The sequence below is a fragment of the Taudactylus pleione genome, unplaced genomic scaffold, assembly GCF_031769625.1.
Source record: "Taudactylus pleione unplaced genomic scaffold, aTauple2 ptg000019l, whole genome shotgun sequence".
Classification (NCBI taxonomy): Eukaryota; Metazoa; Chordata; class Amphibia; order Anura; family Myobatrachidae; genus Taudactylus; species Taudactylus pleione.
The window spans coordinates 392800-413401 of NW_028284421.1; the positions used below are offsets into that span (position 1 = coordinate 392800).

General features: G+C 41.2%; 1 protein-coding gene and 1 pseudogene across 3 annotated transcripts in view; both read right to left on the reverse strand.

Annotated features, from left to right (window-relative positions):
* Window positions 1–20602, reverse strand: part of WDR72 (WD repeat domain 72) — a 363484-nt gene that overhangs the window by 185430 nt on the left and 157452 nt on the right. For all 3 annotated transcript variants that reach the window (XR_015869431.1, XM_088443051.1, XM_088443041.1), the window contains 4 exons: window positions 8725–8870; window positions 8274–8367; window positions 4350–4491; window positions 1762–2007 (listed from right to left, as the gene is read on the reverse strand). Coding sequence is in view for 2 of the 3 variants with exons in the window: in XM_088443051.1 (XP_088299177.1) it covers window positions 1762–2007; window positions 4350–4491; window positions 8274–8367; window positions 8725–8870 (628 nt within the window). In the remaining variant the exon portion in view is untranslated. The remainder of the gene's footprint in view (window positions 1–1761; window positions 2008–4349; window positions 4492–8273; window positions 8368–8724; window positions 8871–20602) is intronic.
* LOC148540275 (uncharacterized) lies at window positions 9248–18714 on the reverse strand (annotated as a pseudogene).

Below are 20602 nucleotides of genomic sequence, written 5' to 3' on the forward strand. Positions count from 1 at the left end.
AACAGGTCACTAGTTCATTTATACTTATGCTCCCCATTTATTATTGCTTATACCAGTCCCTTTCTATCATGGCTTCTCTTTGCACTTGTTTCTGTCTCATTTTATTCCCTGGTGGGTCGTCAATGCTTACCCATGAGAATCCTCGGATTTATATAATGCTAGCATATGTCTTACTATGTGTTTATTGCCCAATGCCTTTTTTTTTATTTTGCCACCATGTATTTTTACTACTGTATTTTGACAAGCCTACTAAATCTCTATGATTCAAAAACAAAACATTCTGATTCCATGTAACCACAGTTTGTTCTAATGTTTTTGAGGATTGTGCTGTTTAACCACAGACACCCTAGGATTAAAGGGATGAATCAAGATAATTCATTATATAAAATGATAGACCTTTTGAGTGCATACAGTCTACAGTCAAGAAAATCATGTTTGAGAGACCCCAAGAGGTAGAAATTCTTTAATGACAGGCTCTATAATCCTCAGAACCAGGTGGTCACATCTCAATTTGCAACTGTGCTTAAAAGCTTTGATCATTTTGTTGGTCCTCAGAAAAGTATGACAGCCTGATCTTAGACATAAAGTAGATTTGAGGAGATTTGTTCACAGGAAAACTGATTAGTTGTTGTGTGGCCATCTTGATGGAATATTACTGAATCATTTCAGTAATGGCGAACATACATTATTTGATCATCGGCCCAATCCGCAGTTAATCAGCGGATTGGCCTGATGATTGCATAATGTACTGTATGGGCACAACTAATCAGCGATGATCAGATGTATCCCAGGTTGATCAGACGTAACGTGACAGATTAGAGCAACACTGCATTATTTTTGTAGTCCTTTATAATGTCTTAATAAACATTGTATCATCTAACAAAAGTGACCAGGCTTGTGAGCTGTATATCTCTAACAGACCACTTTCCCTCAAAACTTGGGGTTTGTACAATACGAGGTAAGCAATCGTACAAATACAGGTGATGAAAGTTAATGGAATACAGGTGATGGAAGTTAAATAGCATTGTACATACTGTATTTTCACTTTTCGCAACACTAGTTTGCAAGAAAGTCAACCAGCACAATTACAAATTAAATGAAGACCAGATTATTAAACAAAATAAAATCAAGGACTGATACAATAACAGCGGTCAACACCCTGTGTACCGTACTCAGGTTATATGCACACATCAGTTGTGTTTATTGTTTAAGAAGCCCAAACTAATATCAGCCAATTCAAATAAATAAGTAACAATAAATAAAACATTAAATTAGTGATACTAATACTAGGTAGTGGTCAGAGCAGGCAGCAATGAAATGAGGTCCAAGACAGACAAATAGCTAAACATACGTAGCAGTAACCAGAAAAACATATTGAACTTTGATATCCATATCAGAACCTATCATTATCACTTGTTTATGATATGACTGGATCTAAATTGGTGCATCTGGTGACACCCAGAATTAGCAGGTGCATCAAGGGCAATAGACAGAGGTTGAAGGGACACTAAGACCTTACTGCTGCTTACTGTGAAGAATGGATATTTTCACTGGTGGTATTTACAAAGATTTAGAAAATGGAACCCTTCAAGGAGACACTTTGAGCACACTGGGTGGTCCTGGCAACAAGATCAGCAGAGATGCATGGGCAGTCTCAGAACCATAGCATTAACTACAGCACCTGCATGAATGTAAAACTAATATTTCAAATAGACTATTGTGATTTTATGTGGTATTTGTAATTTCACTGTCTGTTATTACCTCTGAGTAACGGGTGGTCTCGAAGAAGTCTTGCCCTGGCAGCATGCAATGCAAACGTAATGACAATGTTGCCATCTTCACAGCCACACACTAACTTATCAAGGCTGGGGATATAGAGAGAAGCCGTGATTGCAGCAAATGATACTCCTTCCTCGGCATTACAGAGGTGATCTATGATTCCTTCAGACATTGATTTATGCCTGTCAAACATTTCCTGAAGTGTCATTGTTACTTTTAGTGATATCTCTAAAAGAAAAAAGAGCGACATATCAATAACCAAATATAATTAAAGTGTAGTCATTGTACAGACATAAAAACATTATATCTAGAAAATAACAATTTATTGAAGTTCTTATCTGTTAGATTTCTTATGTTTACAATTTTAACTTAGCAAACGTATGTGGATGTCAGATTACGTCTTCATGTAAAACCACTGATGAATATGTAATTTGTTAAAACCAATAATCTTGGAGCCAGTTAAGTTTCAAAGTTAAGTTCTCTTTTGTCACTTGGGGGAGATGTATGAAACCTTGGAGAGAGAGAAAGTGATGAGAGATAAAGTACTAGCCAATCAGCCTCTGTCATTTTAAAGGCTGTGTTTGAAAAATGACACTTAAGAGCTGATTGGTTGGTACTTTATCTCTCTCCAATACATATCCCCCTTAGTTCTGCTTTGTTTTGCCAAACAGTTCCATACAAAGTACCACCAAGCACCCCTGAGTACCATCAGAAAGAAAGTACTGTAGAGTACTGATAGCATCATAAAATGTACTGATCCTTGGTGCATGAATTTTCAAAAGTAAAAGAGAGTATTAACATTGTATAAACAGTTTTTCCAGTTTGATAATTAGGTTGTTCACAACACAGGTATAAGCTGGAATCTTCTGCCTGAATCATCTTATTGATCTCTTCAGTTTTTACTAACATATGAAAATATTATTTCATTGTAATAACAGAGTTTTTAAATAATTTTATATTTATTAATATTTATGTTGTGTTGAGATGGTGCCAGGACATTGAATGGTTTTGTTTTATTATCTTAATGGGTAGCAATTTCTTTATCTTGGCTGCGTGTTCTATACAATCTTATTGATAGCTATACATTTTTTAAATTGAGTTTTGTATTAATAGACTCCTATAGTGCCAATCATAATCTTTTGAATAGGCAATCATTAAATGTGCGACCAAGATGCGGATCTGCCAAGCACAGCCTAGCTCAGCAGCTATGGGTTCCAGCTATTTTCTGCATAGTTCTATGTTCACCAGATTTCATTATCACTTTACAATTTAGTAGTACGTTTTTGAAAATTTTGTATTCCCTGTATGTACAATTTGTACAGCCTTAAGCCTCCTAGATTAACATGTGATCCTAAATCCTGCACGCAGAAGACACTGATCCAGTAAAGTAAAAAATAGGAGATAAAAAGCATACAAATAAAACCAGCACAATGTAGTTTCTCTGTCGCCTAACAGAAAGCGCTACCATTAGCATTTACATCCTCATAATAGACAGGTCAAAAATTATCCACACTTCAGTTATATTAAAGCTTCTGTTACACTGTCTTATCAACACTTTCCGTACCAGGTCGCTGTCTCCCCAGTCACTGCTGTGCAGGTTTAAATTATTACGTCAGTTCATTTGTGACTGAAGTGCAAGAAAAAATGGCTGCCCCACTTGTGATTTGCACGATAGAAGAGCAGCGTGCAGTGGTTCGTTTTTTGTGGTCTAAGGGTGTGTCTGGTGCCGATATTTATCAATCCCTTTGTGCACAGAATGGAGAAAGTGTTTTGTCGCAAAGTAGTGTGTATGATTGGATAGAGAAGTTCAAAGAAGGTAGCACAAGTGTCAGGCATGAAGAAGGAGCTCGAACGTCCGTCCACGTCCGATGAGAACACTGATTCTGTTGGATCGACGAGTGATAGTGGATTATGTTGCAAATCATTTGCAAATCAGCCATGGCTCTGCCTGTGCAACAATCCACAACAGATATGGGTGAAGACAGCGGTGCATTCGTGGCTTGCAGCTCAGCTTAAAATATTTTTTAATGAGGGAATACAAAAGCTTGTTGACAGATGGACAAAGTGTAGTGAAAAGCAGGGAGATTATGTTGAAAAATAATGTATTTGTCTTTTCTGAAAGATGATTAAAATAAATTCTACAGCCAGAGTGCGGAAATTTTTTGAATCACCCCCGTATATTAACCTGTCTATTATGAGGATGTAGTTGCTATATGTACATATTCCTGTAAATTATATATGTATACAACAGTGAGTTAGGAAGCCATTACTTAAGTGTTTATTACGAAAATGTATGCATTATAAAGGAATTTTCTAATGTAAATTATTCTGCATTTTAGAAGTAACCTCAAATGTTTGTGGCCTGTTTAAAAGACAGTCTATAGCCTTATAGTTTTATATGTTCACAGATATCCCCAATGACTAATATCCATAGAATTAGCAATAGGTAATGCATCTCCTGTAGGTGGAAATGGAGTTAGAATTACACTTACCATGGTATACATAAGTGTAATTTTCACTGTGCTATACTGGATCATGTCATATTTTATAAAGAGAATGTTTTGTCTTACCCAATGGGGAGCCATCACACTGTGATACAGGAACATCAGGAATATGCCAGAAGTTTAGTCTGCCAGAAGAATCCCCAGAATATAGAATCTTCAAAAATGGCTCTTTCCTTTCATTCATGAAACCCATAGTACATGTAAAGCTCTGTGTCAATATAACAGAAAATGTTTAATGAAAACATGATTACTGGTGTACAGGATAAATGTGTGTTGCACTGGAAGAAGACTATAATTGTAGAATATCCTATCAAAAATACTTAAGCATTGGTTGTCATTGAGCACTGTAGTTGTCACCAATGGTCAAAAATTGGATAAAAATGTTAATCTGCACCCTGCTTCCATATAACGTCATCATCTTGTGACCATGATGTAATGAGTGACACTGGTCAGATTTTCTTAGAACTGAGGGCCTGATTCAGAGATGTACGGTACAATGGTTAGCGCATATCTCCGATTGTAAGTGGACTGCATTCGCGCAGGACCCATTTTGCGCGTGTGTAGAACGGGTCCTGCGATACCGCACAAAGTTCCCCCAAACCACTGCCTGATTGACAGGCAGAAAAGTCCAGGGGGCGGGGATGGCCTGCATTCCCGGAAACAGGGGCACGTCACCCCCATTTTCTGGGAGTGCTGACGCCAGGGTCTGCGTCCATGGGCGCAGACTTCCTGGCATCGCAAGCACTCAGGACCCGGTCAGGCTGCAGTAAGCTTCAGATACCATAGCCCGGCCAAAGGGATGACCATCGCAACCGACAGTTATCCCAGGCTGCGACCTCGGTCACAGTGTAGGAATCGCAGATGCAGCAAGGAGGTGTCTGTTTCCTAAAGACATATCCTGCTGCATTTGCATGTGATATGGACAGAATTGCACAGCCACTTGTGTGCAGCGCTGCAATTCCTTCCATCTCTGAATCAGGCCCTGTGAGAAATAAGCAAAACTTTGCAGTGGAATATTTACCAGACATTTGGCAGAGGAATTTCCATGATTCTCAGTGCAGGAACATTTGATTTAAATGAAATTTTTACTCATAGGAAACCAACTAATTTATATCTACTCTTCTTACCTGCTGCAGCAGGAAAATGAAAATGTATCTTTTATTCTACCTACCCCCAACCTTCCATTCCATGACTTACATCCTCTTTTGACTACCTCTATTCTAGTTGTGGCTGTGACATGAATTTTGTGGCTGGAGGTTTCATGCCATGTTATACAGTGGTATTTGCTAATTTTCACAAGACGGTTACTTTTCTCAGGATCAAGCCTACAGGAAACATCACTTTGGCGTTTCCCCCTAGTTACTGTATATCTACACAGGGCTTAGACTACAGATTTAAGGAAACATTGATATATTCTTCCAGGAGAAGCATTAAGAAACTGTATTATAGTCTGAAATGTGCTGATCAACTTCAAGAACTGCAATGTACTAGCCTAAAGTCAGTAGACATTTAGGGGTATATTTACTAAATGTTGATTTTGTTTTTTGGTGTATTTATAGCTGATTTTCTGTAAGGTTTGCAAATTGGGAATTTACTAAAGGCAAAATCGACTATAAAATCAATTATAAAATCGAAAATCGACCATCACCCAACAACAAATACTTTCACATAGACCACTACAGGAGTCTCTCATTTACTAACAGTCGGATTGAAAATTGGGGGGCAGAGGTGCTATACAGAGGAGGGGGGCGCTGTACATGGGCCCACCCGGGTGTTAATATGCCCCTGTCCATGTCCTTAGATTTTGGCGTGGCTATATAGTTTTGTAAAGACAGATGTATGCATTTGCAGAAGAGCAGCCGTTTGCAGAGAAAGAATGGAAGAGGTGGATGGTGAAGGGATTTCTAGTGAAGAACAATGTAAATGTACAGTACTGCAGTAATAAGATTTTAACTTACAGAGTGAGATTACTATAATGAGTGCAGAGGGGTGTAGAGCCATTTCCATCCCACTAAAAAGCACACAATTTTCCATGACCTCTGAGCTGGCAAAGATGAGGTGTCATTATGTAGTGGAAGCCATTTTGCGCCTCCATGCTGCACTTCAGCATAGAAGAGCATTTCCAGAGGCACTCAGTGCAAAGGGACTAAAAACTTCACACACACAAACTGACCCCCTGAAATAAAGGAATTTCCCATGTTCCAAACAGGTATAGTTTCCACTACAACATGGAGGTCATGAGTGTGGCGTCTTTAAGTCATAGTGATACCACGCTTCCCTTCTGAAATGCATCTGAAGGGTGGAAATGTCCCCCAGCAGAAGTATAAGACAAAACCTGATCTCCACCTCTCATAGATGGAGATAAATGCAAGTGTTTTTGCTGAGTGAAAATGTCCGTTCAACCCTATGCAAGCAAGTAATGTCCCTCTCCGCCCCTTTATCTAATTTCAAAAGTCTGGCTTTACAAAATGAAAACTTGTTTTCACACTAATCTGCAAAACTAGGTGCACTTACTCTGAATTTATAAAGGAATGTCCTTGCTTTGCATAAACTTCTGCTACTCTACAAATGCCAAAATCTTCCTCCCAAAACCATTGCACTTTGGTAAAAATCTAGTAGCACCAGTGCAAATAGATACACGTAAAGCTTTGTTCTGAATAAATGAGATTCATTGCCTTCTAATAATGCAGTATGTCTAAGCATGCCACTGTCATTTTTAGTTAGTGAGCTCTTCATCTCATACATCTCCTTGTTTCCCTCACATAAATTATTTTAGTATATATGACATATGTTTTTAATGACTGATTGAAGCAGGGACACCCGAGGTGGTGGTGGGTGGTGTGGGGGAGCAGATACTAATTACCTAGGCCTAGGCTTGTTTAAAAGACCTGTGCAGGCAGCGACTACGCTCCCATGATTTGTACATGCCTCCCCATCACTCAGGCCTGTCATTGCTCTCCAAGGTACTAGGTTGAACTAGGCTGGTATAAGTCAGTACTTGTGCCCACTTCTCATCTAACTCACCACTTGGTAACCAATTGTCACCTACTACACATTTAGGTGAGTTATTTACACAATACACTTTGGTTTCCAAACAGCTGCTGCTTGTATAACTTAGTCAAAATGTAAGATAAAAGTAAATTAATCTGAAATTGATGTTTGATAAAACTTTATTAGGAACTTCCATTCATCAGAATGAACAAACCAGGAGTTCAGTATATGCCTTCTAGTTTACTCAATACCATTCTCAGCATTTATTTCAGGATATAGGCAAGTACACTAATGATAGATCCAGATTCCAGGGTGCAATGGGAAGAAGGATGCCTGGATCTGTGCTTTATCCTATGATCAATAGATCATTGTGAACTGCTGTATTTCTGCATATTACATTTTATTCTCAGTCTCTGTTTCATATGTGTGTGTGTATCTGTATATACCAAAGTACATGTGTGTGTGGGAAATGAGGGGGCTTGGAGACACAGATGAGATATTTAATACATCTATGTATTTTAATAAATATTAGTGTTGGAAAGCATTTAAAATTAGGGTAAAATTAATTTAAACCTATATTCGTGGGCGACGTGACCCCAGCCATTGAGTTACATTTTCTATAATGTCACTTCTAAATTCCCACTGCTTTTAACCTTTCCTACTTCATGTGTGCCTCACTGTACTGTATATATGCTAGTATCCTCTATTATTTCACATCTATTTATGCCATCTGCACGTTTTATTTGTTATACTGTATCCTATAGAAGGTCATCTGCTATGTAATTGTGTGATAACAGCAGCCCCGTCTGTCAGGGCTTCATTACTTACTGTTTATGTACAGTATATAACACATACACAGTAACCATTGCCACCTTAGAAACAAGCTATAGCATGCTGCACAGATATCTCAGTACCAGTTTGAATGAATAAAGTGTGGTTAAGCTAATGCAATTCTATAAGTGATGCATTTTGTTTTTCAGTATATTGGTGATAATGTACCTTTTCCTTCATACTAGTACAGCACAGCAAGTGCGGAGTGATTGTTTCTTTAAGTAATCCTCCTTCAACCGGACAGATAGATTTGGAAAGACCACTGTAGAAAGAAAGCGACATGAGGCTTTAAAATGACATCAAACAAAAGGTGACTGACAGGGTTAAAATTCTTAGCACCACAAGAAGTTACAAAGATGGTAACTAATTACTTTTGTGTTCTTGGAAATCATAGCACCATCTGTCCAATCAAGTTCTACATGGGTAATCTTATTTCTTCATGTCCTGCTGTTTCACATAAAGACCAAGGAGTGCTAAACTCAAGCCAAATGTTCTAATGTCAAAGGGGTTTTGTTATGGGTTTTGATCAAGTGTGACAAGCAGGGATTTTCTACAATACACGTACAAACAGCTTATTTTGTACCTGGACTTATCATATGCCAGTCCTATGTGAGCCCACCTGTTCAGCAGCTGGTAGATATAGCTGTGCCCATCCTGGGTCCAGATGATTAGTCTGTTAGCAGCCAGGAACTCGCCCCCAGCAAAGCGCTGGCCATCTTCACAGACATCAGAACAGAGAAGGGAAAAATCACAGTAATCATAGACCTAGAGGAAATAGCAATACATAAAGTCATAAAATTCAGGCACCCCTAGATGAAGGCAAAATGAAAAGTAAACTTATTACGACTGGCAGAAATTAGTACATTTTAAAGAATAATACAACTATTCACAATCCTGCTTTAGATACATTTAAATAAATCAAAGTTGTTGCCTTACTATTTCTAGTACTGCAGAAACCTTTACATTGGCTCCTCTCTACAGGGCAGTAATTATAAGTGTGTGCTTGTATAAGAGTGCTTGTGTAAAAATGTGTGTGTTAAAATTATAATACATTGTAAGAGTAGAGCTTGAGGCCTACAATACAAGCTTCAAAAATCTGTAACCCTCTCCCAACCAGTAATAATGAGGGGTTCGTCTCTGTATCAGTGACTCAGAGGTTCATCCAACCAGTGTTCAACTTCAAAATTCTTCAGACGCAGCTGCCTGGAGAGAAGACCAGGCATGGTTGTGGCATAGGTGACACTCTATGAAGGATCCAAGCGATTGTAGCAGTTGAGGTTTTAAATAAAACTTTTATTTTCAATGAGATACCTATTGAAATGATAAAAACTTTTAAAATAACGCAATTGCATTGTGTGTTATTAAAACACTTGTAATAACAGTTAACTATCACTGTTTAAAATACTATTCATTTTAGTTTAAACAACTTTGGTGGGCTTTGAAAAGAGCATTAGCGCGAATAGGTTAAATTACTAATATATGTAACAGAAAACTTTGCTAGATAATAAGATCAAGTTATAGGCTGTTAAATGTGTTTAGGTTATTCTCCAAGTGTCCGTGGCATTGTGCTGTGTTTAAACAATCAGACACATTAGCTTGTTCTTTAGTAACTATGCAAATAAAAATATTTCCTAGTAATTAAAAAAAAAAAAAATGAAGACTATTTAACTATAAATCTATGTACATCTCTAATTACTTGTAATGATATTGTGTGTGGATTGTAATAAATGATGAGAGAATGTAACGTCATACTAAGAGTGGATCAGGTGTCACAGATGACAGTTCCCAAGGCGCGGGATGTGATGTTGCTGTCCTAAGCAAAACACCACACCATGTATCATCATTTACTATTCAGAAAACAAAAACAGTAGTTTGTAATTGAAAGAGGAATTCAATCTTTGAATATTTTATTTCAACTTTCTTCCTGGAGAACATCTTCAGAGAATGCTGATGGAAGTAATTAAATTCACAAAGCTTCAAAGTGGACATGTTGTTTTATGAGGAAGATTAATTACTATATAATAAGCACTTTGATCAGCAATCTTTAGTATACTGGGTGTAACTATACTCCTTGAATGAAAAATAGGTCTGCTCCTTTAAAGCCCATCTCCTCTCTATACAAAAAAGAGGCAGCCATTTTGTTGCTGAAAATATTCATAGAGTGTAGTCTCTCCATTCCCTCAGAGCTTGCGAGTACCTCACAAACCTATGGCTATAATGTGCCTCCATGTTGTCACTAGTTCCTGCAGAACTGAATGGGTGCATACTCATGTATACTAGTTCAGGTGACAAAATGACTGAGCTCTATGTCAGTAGGTAAGAAGTTCTCTTGAATAAAAATTCCGGAAATGGAAGATTTTGTTAAACATTATTTAGTTTGAAAACAACGCTATAAAACATATCAGAGATGATTTGTTTAAAGGGTATTGGTTATAGTAGAGGTTTATATAGCGATACAAATACTTAAACACTTTGATTGTTTCAAAAATATAACGACTAGTTCTACTCAGATCCTACCAGACCATTGGCTACTCTTTATGTTGGCCGCACTTAAGGATGCTGACTGCATCTTACCAACATTGGACTCACCTTCCCATTGTGTTGATATGTCTGTGTTATTGAGCAGTGGTATGCAGAGTTAATAGAAACACTAGCGGAATTGCTGATACACCAAACAGTCCAGGTGCTTAACCAGGTGTCAGGTTTATTTGAAGGTGTAGTAGCAGTTACTGGTACAGCTGTTCTTACAGTTACACACTTGTTTTTCTAGATGGAGTGGAGCTTAAGCAAGACATACAGAAGGGATGCAGTCGAATCCCGGCTCCAGAATCCCAAACTCTGACATCCCCACAGTAAGTATTATGGTTAGGTTTAGGGGTTGGGTTAGGTTGTGGGGGGGAGGGTTAGGGTTAGGCTCTGTGAAAGGTGGGTTAGGGTTGGGGAAGGGTAGGGCTTAGAGTTAGGATACTTACCTAATCCTGTCGAGAGTCTGACTGTCGGGATGCCGTTGTCGATATTCTGACCACCAGCATCCCGACCATCGGGATCCTGTACCTAACCAATACAGAGCACCAGCTGGTGATTTATGGAGGTAGTGGAGCAAGTATAGGCAGGATGTACTTTATCTATAGGTCAATATGCATAATATTCTGGCAGGGTCTCTGGAGCTAAGTGGAACATGTCTGTTTCTCATTGTGGCACTCATACACAGTGACAAGGTCCTCAGAAGACCAAACAGTGGCCATCCTTGGTAAAGGAGAATGCTTCATCTAAAGAGCATCATGGAAGCAGTACCGTAGCACCCTCCAAATTTCATTAAATTGTGAGCCCTAACTGGCAAGCAGACTAACCTCCCCGCCTGCTGCACTGACCCAGTGCTTTACTAGAAATGTCACTGTACAGCCTTTGCCGCATGGAACTCATGCATGGGGCTGCGGTGAGCCCCTTTCATCAGTGGATACATCTCCCGGGTTGCCGCACAATGGTGTGAGAACACAGTGGTATTGTGCATGGTCTGCTCACAGTCACCCCAGGACTCTGGTAATTTGTACTCTACGGCACCATGTCCCCCCTCCCACCATCAGAGGGACACTTGTCTGGTTGAGGTACATAGTAACTTCTAACCGGAGACTTCCAAAAAGTGACATGTACCATCTAAAGTCCCAAATGAGACCAATGCCATCACATTATAGACTTATATAATACAGTATTTAATTTTCTCTCATATTGGTGGACATAAAACACTCACCTTCTCAGTTAGGTTGAGAAAGTCCTACTGTATTGGAAACAAATGACACCCTTTATTACACCCTGTTAAGTGTCTTGGAACTCCTAAAGAGCCGACAAAAGCGACAGCTACATATTTTAACTTGTCAACAAGAATCCAGCCACTTAATTTTCATCTGCTTATATATATTACTTTTATATATACATTCATGTGAATGATTATTTGTTTTCATTAATGTCCTTATATTATGTGTTTTATTGATTAATAACATATTCCAATGTCCAGGACTCCCACCTTACAGTGTGTTCTACACAAGCGCTGTTATTATCTTCCACTTCATTTCAGTTATTCATTATGGACAGTTGCAGCTATCCTCTACCAGCTGCTGTGTAGCATTCACCCTTGATTCTGCTAAACCTAAGGGATCCATTTCTTACATTTCATGATATCTAACTGATAATGACTTCTATAATACCATCTGTGAGCTCAGTGTTATATTATACTTTTCTACAGCTATCACTATGGTGCATTTCTATGTTTAATACTATTGTTAATAAAATAATACACCTTAGAGCACTTTCTGGTATCATAATTTAGACATAGTTGCCGAATTTCAAAGAGAAGAGAGTCTACGTGGGAGGTGTAGTGCCGTTATTGCATCATAGTGCCCTATCACCCACTGTAAACAGTCACAATTTGAGACATTGCAACGTAGGGGCAGACCAAAACAAAACCAAAATATCCCAGACGCAACAACAAACATAGACCTGGAATGCAACTGCCAAAGGGAATGTGACCCTACAATCAAGAATTTGCAAAGAAAAAGAGAGAGTGGCAGCGCGAAAACAGGTTTAAAATCAAATCTATATAAAATATCTATAAAAAAAATATATATATAAAATATAGTAATCAGCTTGGGTAAATCTACAAAAAAAAATCATATAGAATATAAGCTTTATAAATGCTAGTGATGAGCTCACATATAAAAAGTAACAAGAAGCAAATATATATGCGTGTAAAAATTGTTAACAACAGCATATAATAAAACAAATGTTCAGACAAATCACTGTTGCAACCGATACTTAAAAAATGTTACAGTATTGAACCATGCATTGCAGAATGAAAAACCACTGATAAGTTCTGCCATAGGGAAAAAGTCACCATATTAAAACTCAGAGATTAAATAACCTGTATAGGCTGAAAAGTAAAGGCCAGACCTTCAGTAGGTTGGTGAATTGATGCTATATTCACAAGGGAAGGTACCTGTGATGTGACCACACTGTGCTTTGACTTGAGATGGTGATATAATATAAATGTAGGTATTGTAAAAAAAGGTCTATGGATAATAAATGGAAAATAGGATGTGGGTCCACCACAAATAGCCGCTGAAGGTACAATGTAGTGACGTCTCTCCGACGGCACTGCGAGATGTCACACGGATCACCAGCTCCACGGATATCATATGTGTATATGTGTGGTTATGTGTGCAACAGTACATATGTAAGTGCATGTGTATGACTGTATATGTGTGGCTATGTGTACAACAGTACATACAGTATGTGGTGTATGTATGCATACCACAATCATCACAATTGAGGTGTGACAGTCCTGTACTTTGGGTACTGTCTCACCCGGGGGCTGGAGGAAAGGTAGGGAGGGAAGCACAGCATCTAAGCAATATGCATGCTCCCAGCAGGAAATTAAATGGGGACGTGCTATGTGGCCCTGCCCCATTTCGTTAGCGTGCCTAAGGCTTGCACACAAGAACTTGATCCCCCTGTCCCAAATGTTGCCCTGTAGGAATCCCCAACCTTAAGTGCCCCATGCCCCCCAAAGCCTTAATCCAGCTCTGGCCTGCACGGAGACTGCCCATGGGACTCCCGCTCTCTTAAACCGCCCCTTTGAAAGAGTATCAGAAAAGTTTTATATTGTAAATGCTAACTGCACAAACCTAGTTCATCCTGCTGCCTGAGCCTAATAAGGTACACACCTTAAATTAAATAGATGCTGCAAGTGGAGACAATACTTTGGGAGGGTAATGACACACACAACAAAAGAGCTGGATTAAATGTCAATCTTGTTATTCTTGTCTTGATCCCATTGGACTTTACCTTTCATATTTCTCTTAAATGCTCCTCAGACATCCCTGCTTATCCCTTTTATACCATCGGTCCCCTTTAAATTACCCTAATGTGCCAGAAATTCCCTCCAGATGCCCCAGATATGCAATCAAACCCCTCAACATTCCCTTTATGTGCCACTCCACTCCACTCCACATGACCCTGATATTCCACCAGACTCCTCCACATGCCCCTAATATGCAATCAGACCCCTCCACATGCCCTTTATGTGCCACCAGACCCATCCACATGACTGATATGCCACCACACTCCTCCATATGCCCCTGATATGCCATCAGTACCCTCCACATGCTCCTATATACTGTAAGTAGCTTCCCATGAATAATTTTTTTTGGCTTGTAATATTGTCAAAGCATGGTTGACAGTCTAAGCTTTAGCACAGATTATAAATGGGGGTCACCCGTGCTCTCTCATCTTGGGTGCTAGAATGTCCAGTTATGGCTTTGTAAGTATGCATTTAAGTTTGTAAGATTGTAAGGTCTAATGAGAAGAGAATTGTTCCTGAAAACTTCTGACTAAAGATCTGTGTAAGCGATGTATTTTCTATATAAAAAATCTTAATATTAATAATGATAATAAAAAATAGGTCGTACAGACTATACAAATTATTAACACACTATGTATTCTTAAATGTGACATATTCACAGAATAGGAAGATATTTCAGTTTGTCTCTGGATTAGTTTTGTCATCATTATTATCATCATTATTTTTATAGATACTATAAAATTGTGCAGCACCTGATAACTAACTGTACAAAAAAAATAAAAAATTATTCTTAGAAGAACAAAGACAAACAGGGCTGAGGGTAATGGTTCTAAAATGAGACACAAGGGGAAATGTATCAAACCTTTCAAAAAAGACAGGTGGATAAGTAGCTTATGACAACCAATCAGAGTATCTCTCATTTTATAGAATGTACTGGATAATTGATAGTTAGAAGTGGATTGCTTTCTTTTGGCAATTTCCAGACTTGTTCTCTTCAGAACATTTGATACCTCTCCTCCAAAGGATAGAAGGGCAGATGTACTAAGCTCTGGAAAGTGATAATTTTTAGAGTGATAAACTACCAACTAATCAGCTCTTAACTGTCATTTTTCAAACACAGCCTGAAACATGATAGTTAGGAACTGAGTGGCTGGTACTTTATCATTCTCCAATTCATCACTTTCCAGAGCTTAGTATATCTCTCCCAGAAAGAGATCAGGGGGTAAATTTACTGAGAATCGAGTTTTGGTGAGACTGCATTCTCATGTGAGTTTACAACAACAATGAATATAAATCGGGCGCATACAAATTATAAACACTTTAAATAATTCTCTTTGTATTATTCTCTTGCTGCTCCTACGGAGTATTTCTGTAATATTCCCAGTGAAGTTACAAATAAATGTTATTTATAGAATAACAAAGAGCGCATATAAATAATATAATTAATTTAATAGAAATGTATGTTATCAATACATCAATATTTAAAAACACTTTGCAATGTATAATAGCTCAAAAATACACTTCAAGGCAGTCAATTTTCACTTTTCCATTACTCCTAATAGATGATAAAAACTAGAAAAAAGGATTTTGGTACTTACCGACAAATCCATTTCTCCGATTCCACAGGGGACACTGGAGTCTCAGTACAATGAGGTATAGGAGTGGGTTAACCGGGAGCTGGCAACTTAAAAAGAAACTAATAGTAGCTAGCTCCTCCCCCTCTATACCCTGACCCCGCCCCCCCCCCCCCCCAGTTCAGTCTAAAAATAACTGTGCCTGAGGGGAGCTGGAAGTAAGGAAAAGGAGACAGAAAAGCTACGATAATCACATACATGTAATAACACAACATTCACAGAAAAAAAGCAACAGGCCAATCAGATGACCTAAATGCAAATAAACTGGTGAACCTGTACAAACAGTAACAATGCATGAAGAATAGCGCAGGGTGGGCGTCCAGTGTCCCCTGTGGATTCGGAGAAACGGATTTATCGGTAAGTACCAAAATCCTATTTTCTCCTTCATCCACTAGGGGACACCGGAGTCTCAGTACAATGGGGACGTCACAGAGCTTACATCCCGGGTGGGAGAGCGCTGAGAACCCTGCAACACTACACGGCCAAACTCTGAAACGGAGGCCGGAAATGTATCAATACGATAGAACTTAAGGAAAGTATGCTTTCCTGACCAAGTAGCTGCTCTACAAAGCTGGTTTAAGGAAACCCCCCGAGCAGCCGCCCATGAAGGACCTACCGAGCGTGTGGAATGCGCCGTGATGGAACTAGGTAATTGTTTGGAAGCCACCACATAAGCCTGTCTGATAGCTAGGCGAATCCATCTTGAAATGGTCTGTTTGGAAGCCGGCCAACCTGGACGGGCCAAATCAAAACGAATAAATAAAGCATCGGATTTACGGAGGGACGCAGTCCTGTCCACATAAATCCTAAGAGCTCTGACGACATCCAATAATCTTGAATTTGGAGAATCATCCTTGAATACCGGGACCATTATCGGCTGGTTTATATGAAAACCAGTCACCACCTTGGGAAGAAAATATTTCTGAGTGCGCAGCTCCACCCTATCTTCATGGAAAATGAGGTAGGGAGGGCGACAGGATAAAGCACTTAGGGTCTGATTCAGAGCCGGACGCTCTGACCAGAGCGCTCGCTCTGAATCAGGGCCCTCCTCCATGAAAATGGAGCGTCCTCCTGGACGCTCGTATAGCTGTGGGTGACCACCCACAGCTATAGCGAGCGTCCATGATGATGGTCAAAGACCATCGCGACCATCGGGCTTGCGACGAGACCCTGCGGTAGGGTCTCGCTGCCGCAAGCCCAGGAGTGATTTTGGCTCTATCAGAGCCAAAGTCACTCCCACTGACATCACTAGTGATGTCAGTGGGGCCGGACTCAGACGGTAGGCGTTCCCATGGGAACGCCTCCGTCTGGCCGCCACGGTCCCAGCACGCCCACCAAAGGGGGCGTGCTGTCAGTCACCATCGACAGGACGCCCCCTTTGGTGCGAGACCCCGAGCGACGTATTTCTCGTCGCTCGCCGGGTCTCACACATGCGCATGATGGAGCTCCCTCCGTCGTGCACATGCGCAGTCTAACAACATCGACCCACTAGCGAGCGAACTTTGCTCGCGAGCGGGTCTGAACGACCCCCTTAATTCTGACACTCGCCTTGCTGAAGTGAGGGCCAACAGCAGAACCACCTTCCAGGTTAAGTACTTCATTTCCACCCTGTGCAATGGCTCGAAGGCCTCAGACTGAAGGAAAGCTAAGACTAAGTCCAAATCCCAAGGTGCAGTGGGCGGTACAAAAGGAGGCTGAATTCTGACGACTCCGTGGAGAAAGGTTTGAAAATCCGGGAGCAAGGCCAATTTTCTTTGAAAGAAAATTGACAACACGGATATCTGTACCTTCAAGTAACCAAGACGAAGGCCCGCTGTTAGACCAGCCTGGAAAAAAAGGAGGAGACGTGATACTCTAAAGACTGACGGAGGATAATTACGTCTCTCGCACCAAACAACATATGTCTTCCATATGCGATAGTAATGCTGAGAGGTGACTTCTTTCCTGGCCCGAATCATAGTGGGAATCACGCTAGACGGAATCCCCTTGCTTCTGAGGACGGCCCTTTCAGTAGCCAAGCCGTCAAAAGAAGCTGCCTTAAGTCTTGATAAACAAACGGCCCCTGCAAAAGAAGATCCTCTTGAAGGGGTAGGGACCACGGCTCGTCTATTAGCAGATTCTGTATTTGCGAGTACTACGCTCGCCTGGGCCAATCTGGTGCTACCAGCAGTACCTTGACCCCTTCCCGCTTGATTCTTTGAAGTAAGCGTGGAATGAGTGGAAAAGGAGGGAAGAGGTATATGTAATGGAATCGCCACGGAGCTGTCAGTGCGTCCACCGCAACAGCCCGAGGATCTCTTGTCCTGGAGTAATAGACTGGCAACTGGTGGTTTAATCTTGATGCCATGAGATCGGCTTGTGGACAGACCCATCTCAGAGTCAGTTGATGGAATACCTGATGATTGAGTGACCATTCCCCCGGATGGATGTCCTGCCGACTGAGGTAGTCGGCCTCCCAGTTCTCGACCCCTGGTATGAATATTGCAGAAATCGCTATTGCGAATTCCTCTGCCCAAAGCAAAATCCTGCTTACCTCCCTCATTGCGGCTCTGCTTTTTGTGCCGCCTTGCCTGTTTATATATGCCACCGCCGTGGCATTGTCCAACTGAACTCGGATCGTCTGACCCCTCAATATGGGATGCGCCATCTGGAGGGCATAAAACACTGCTCTCAACTCCAGAACATTTATGGACATTCTGGCTTCCTGTTGAGTCCAGTGCCCATGAAAATGCTTCCCCAGGGTCACTGCTCCCCACCCTCTCAGGCTCGCGTCCGTGGTGAGAAGTATCCAATCGCACATCGCAAACCTTCTTCCCGCCAACAAGTGGGAGGGATTTAGCCACCAAATGAGGGATGCTCGTGTTTGAGGCGCCAAAAGGACCCTCTGATGGAGAAACAGGTGGGATCCTGACCCCTGGGAAAGTAGATCCAACTGAAAAGTAGGGGCGTGAAATCTTGCATATTGTATCGCCTCGAATGCTGCCACCATCTTCCCGAGAAGACGGATACAGAGATGTACAGACATTCGGCGATGTTGTAAAACCATGCGCACCAGGTGCTGAATGGAGGAAACCTTGTCCTGGGGCAAGAATACTTTTTGTTCCCTTGTGTCTAGTATCATTCCCAGGAATAGCAGGTGTTGTGTTGGGATCAGGGAGGATTTCTTGAAATTTAGGATCCATCCGTGCTGCAAGAGAATACTCTGCGTTAGGTGAATGTCCCTTAACAGGCGATCCCTTGACAAGGCTTTTATCAAGAGATCATCTAAGTATGGAACAATCACAATACCCAGACGATGCAGAAGAGCCATCATTTCTGCCATAATCTTTGTGAACACCCTTGGTGCTGACGAAAGACCGAAAGGCAGGGCCTGAAATTGAAAATGTGAGTCTAGTACAGCAAAACGAAGAAAAGCCTGATGTGGAGGCCAGATGGGGATATGGAGATAAGTATCCTTTATGTTGAGGGACACTAAAAACTCGTTTCTCTTGAGACCCGCTATCACGGATTGGAGAGATTCCATTTTGAATCTTAAGACTCGAAGATGAGGGTTTAACTCCTTGAGATTGAGAATGGGCCTCATGGAGCCGTCTGGCTTGGGCACCGCGAACAAACTGGAATAAAACCCCTGTCCTTTCTGGTGGGTCGGAACATTCACTATTACCTGAGACAATAACAGTCTTTGTATTGCCTCCTGGATTACTAATCGGTCTTGAAAAAACGAGATGGGGGCTGACTCCTGAAATCCAGCTTTAGGCCATGAACAATGACGTCCCGAACCCAGGCGTCTTGACAAGACTGGTTCCAAATGGCCCTGAAACGTAGGAGACAAGCCCCGACCCTGGAATCCCCCAAATGAGAAGGGAGAACGTCATGCGGCAGGCTTTGCAGCTGCTTTATCCTGCTGTGAGCTGGAGGCAGCTGAAGCCGATGCTCTAACCCGGCCTCTGGCACCCCTGGAGAAAGCCGGGGCTCCTCTGGAATGCCCTCTAAATCTCCCCGGGCATGAAAGGACCGAAAGGACGGACCTGCCGAGGGTCTTCTAGTAGGAGGAGGTGTAGCAGATGGTAGGTAAGTGGATTTCCCACCTGTAGCTTGTGAGATCCACTTATCTATTCCGAGCTGAAAAGAACCTCCTCAGTAAAAGGGAGGGCCTCTACCACTCTCTTAGACTCTGCGTCTGCCTGCCATTGACGCAACCACAGAGTCCTTCTAGCTGATACAGCTAATGCTGAAGATCTGGCGGATAGACTGCAAATGTCCTTAGACGCTTCCCCCAGGAACGCAGCTGATTCTGCAATCTGTTCAGCTAACTGAATTAGGTCGTCAGGTTGTGTTCCGGAACTAATCCCCTACGCCAATTGCATAGCCCAGGCCTTGAGGCCTTGTTCACTTGTTGACGCATCAAAACCCCTGCTACAGTGTATAGGGATTTTAATGTTTGTTCCAGCTTTCTGTCCGAGGTCTCCTTTAAAGAAACTGCGCCAGGCACCGGAAGCACCGTCTTCTTAGAAAGTCGGGCTACTGATGGGTCTACAGCTGGAGGAGTTTCACTGTTTCCATGCGGTTGAAAGAATATCATCCAGCTCTTCTGATGCTGGAAAAGTAACAGACTGTTTTAACCTCTTACCAAAAATAGACGGTTTCGCAGTTACCTCTACATCTTCCACATGTAACACCTGGCTTACCGCAGTAATTAAAGCATCTACGCCCTGTGATACAGGTTCCGATTCCTCAGGAACGTGAATCTCCTCCTCTTGCACTTCACCCTCCTCCGTGAAGATGCAGGGGGTGCATGGGACATTGCTCTAGTAAGTCCCTCTACAGATCTGGCTAGAGATCGAGCCCAATCTGGTTCAGCTGCTGTCTGCTTAAGCCTCTCCCTGTCCTTGCGAGCTGCTTCCAACTCGGATGACAGGGTTGATATAACTGATGCCAATTGATCAGACCACATAGGCTGAATCTCATGAACAGTGTACTGAGACATGAATTTATCACACAGTAAGGAA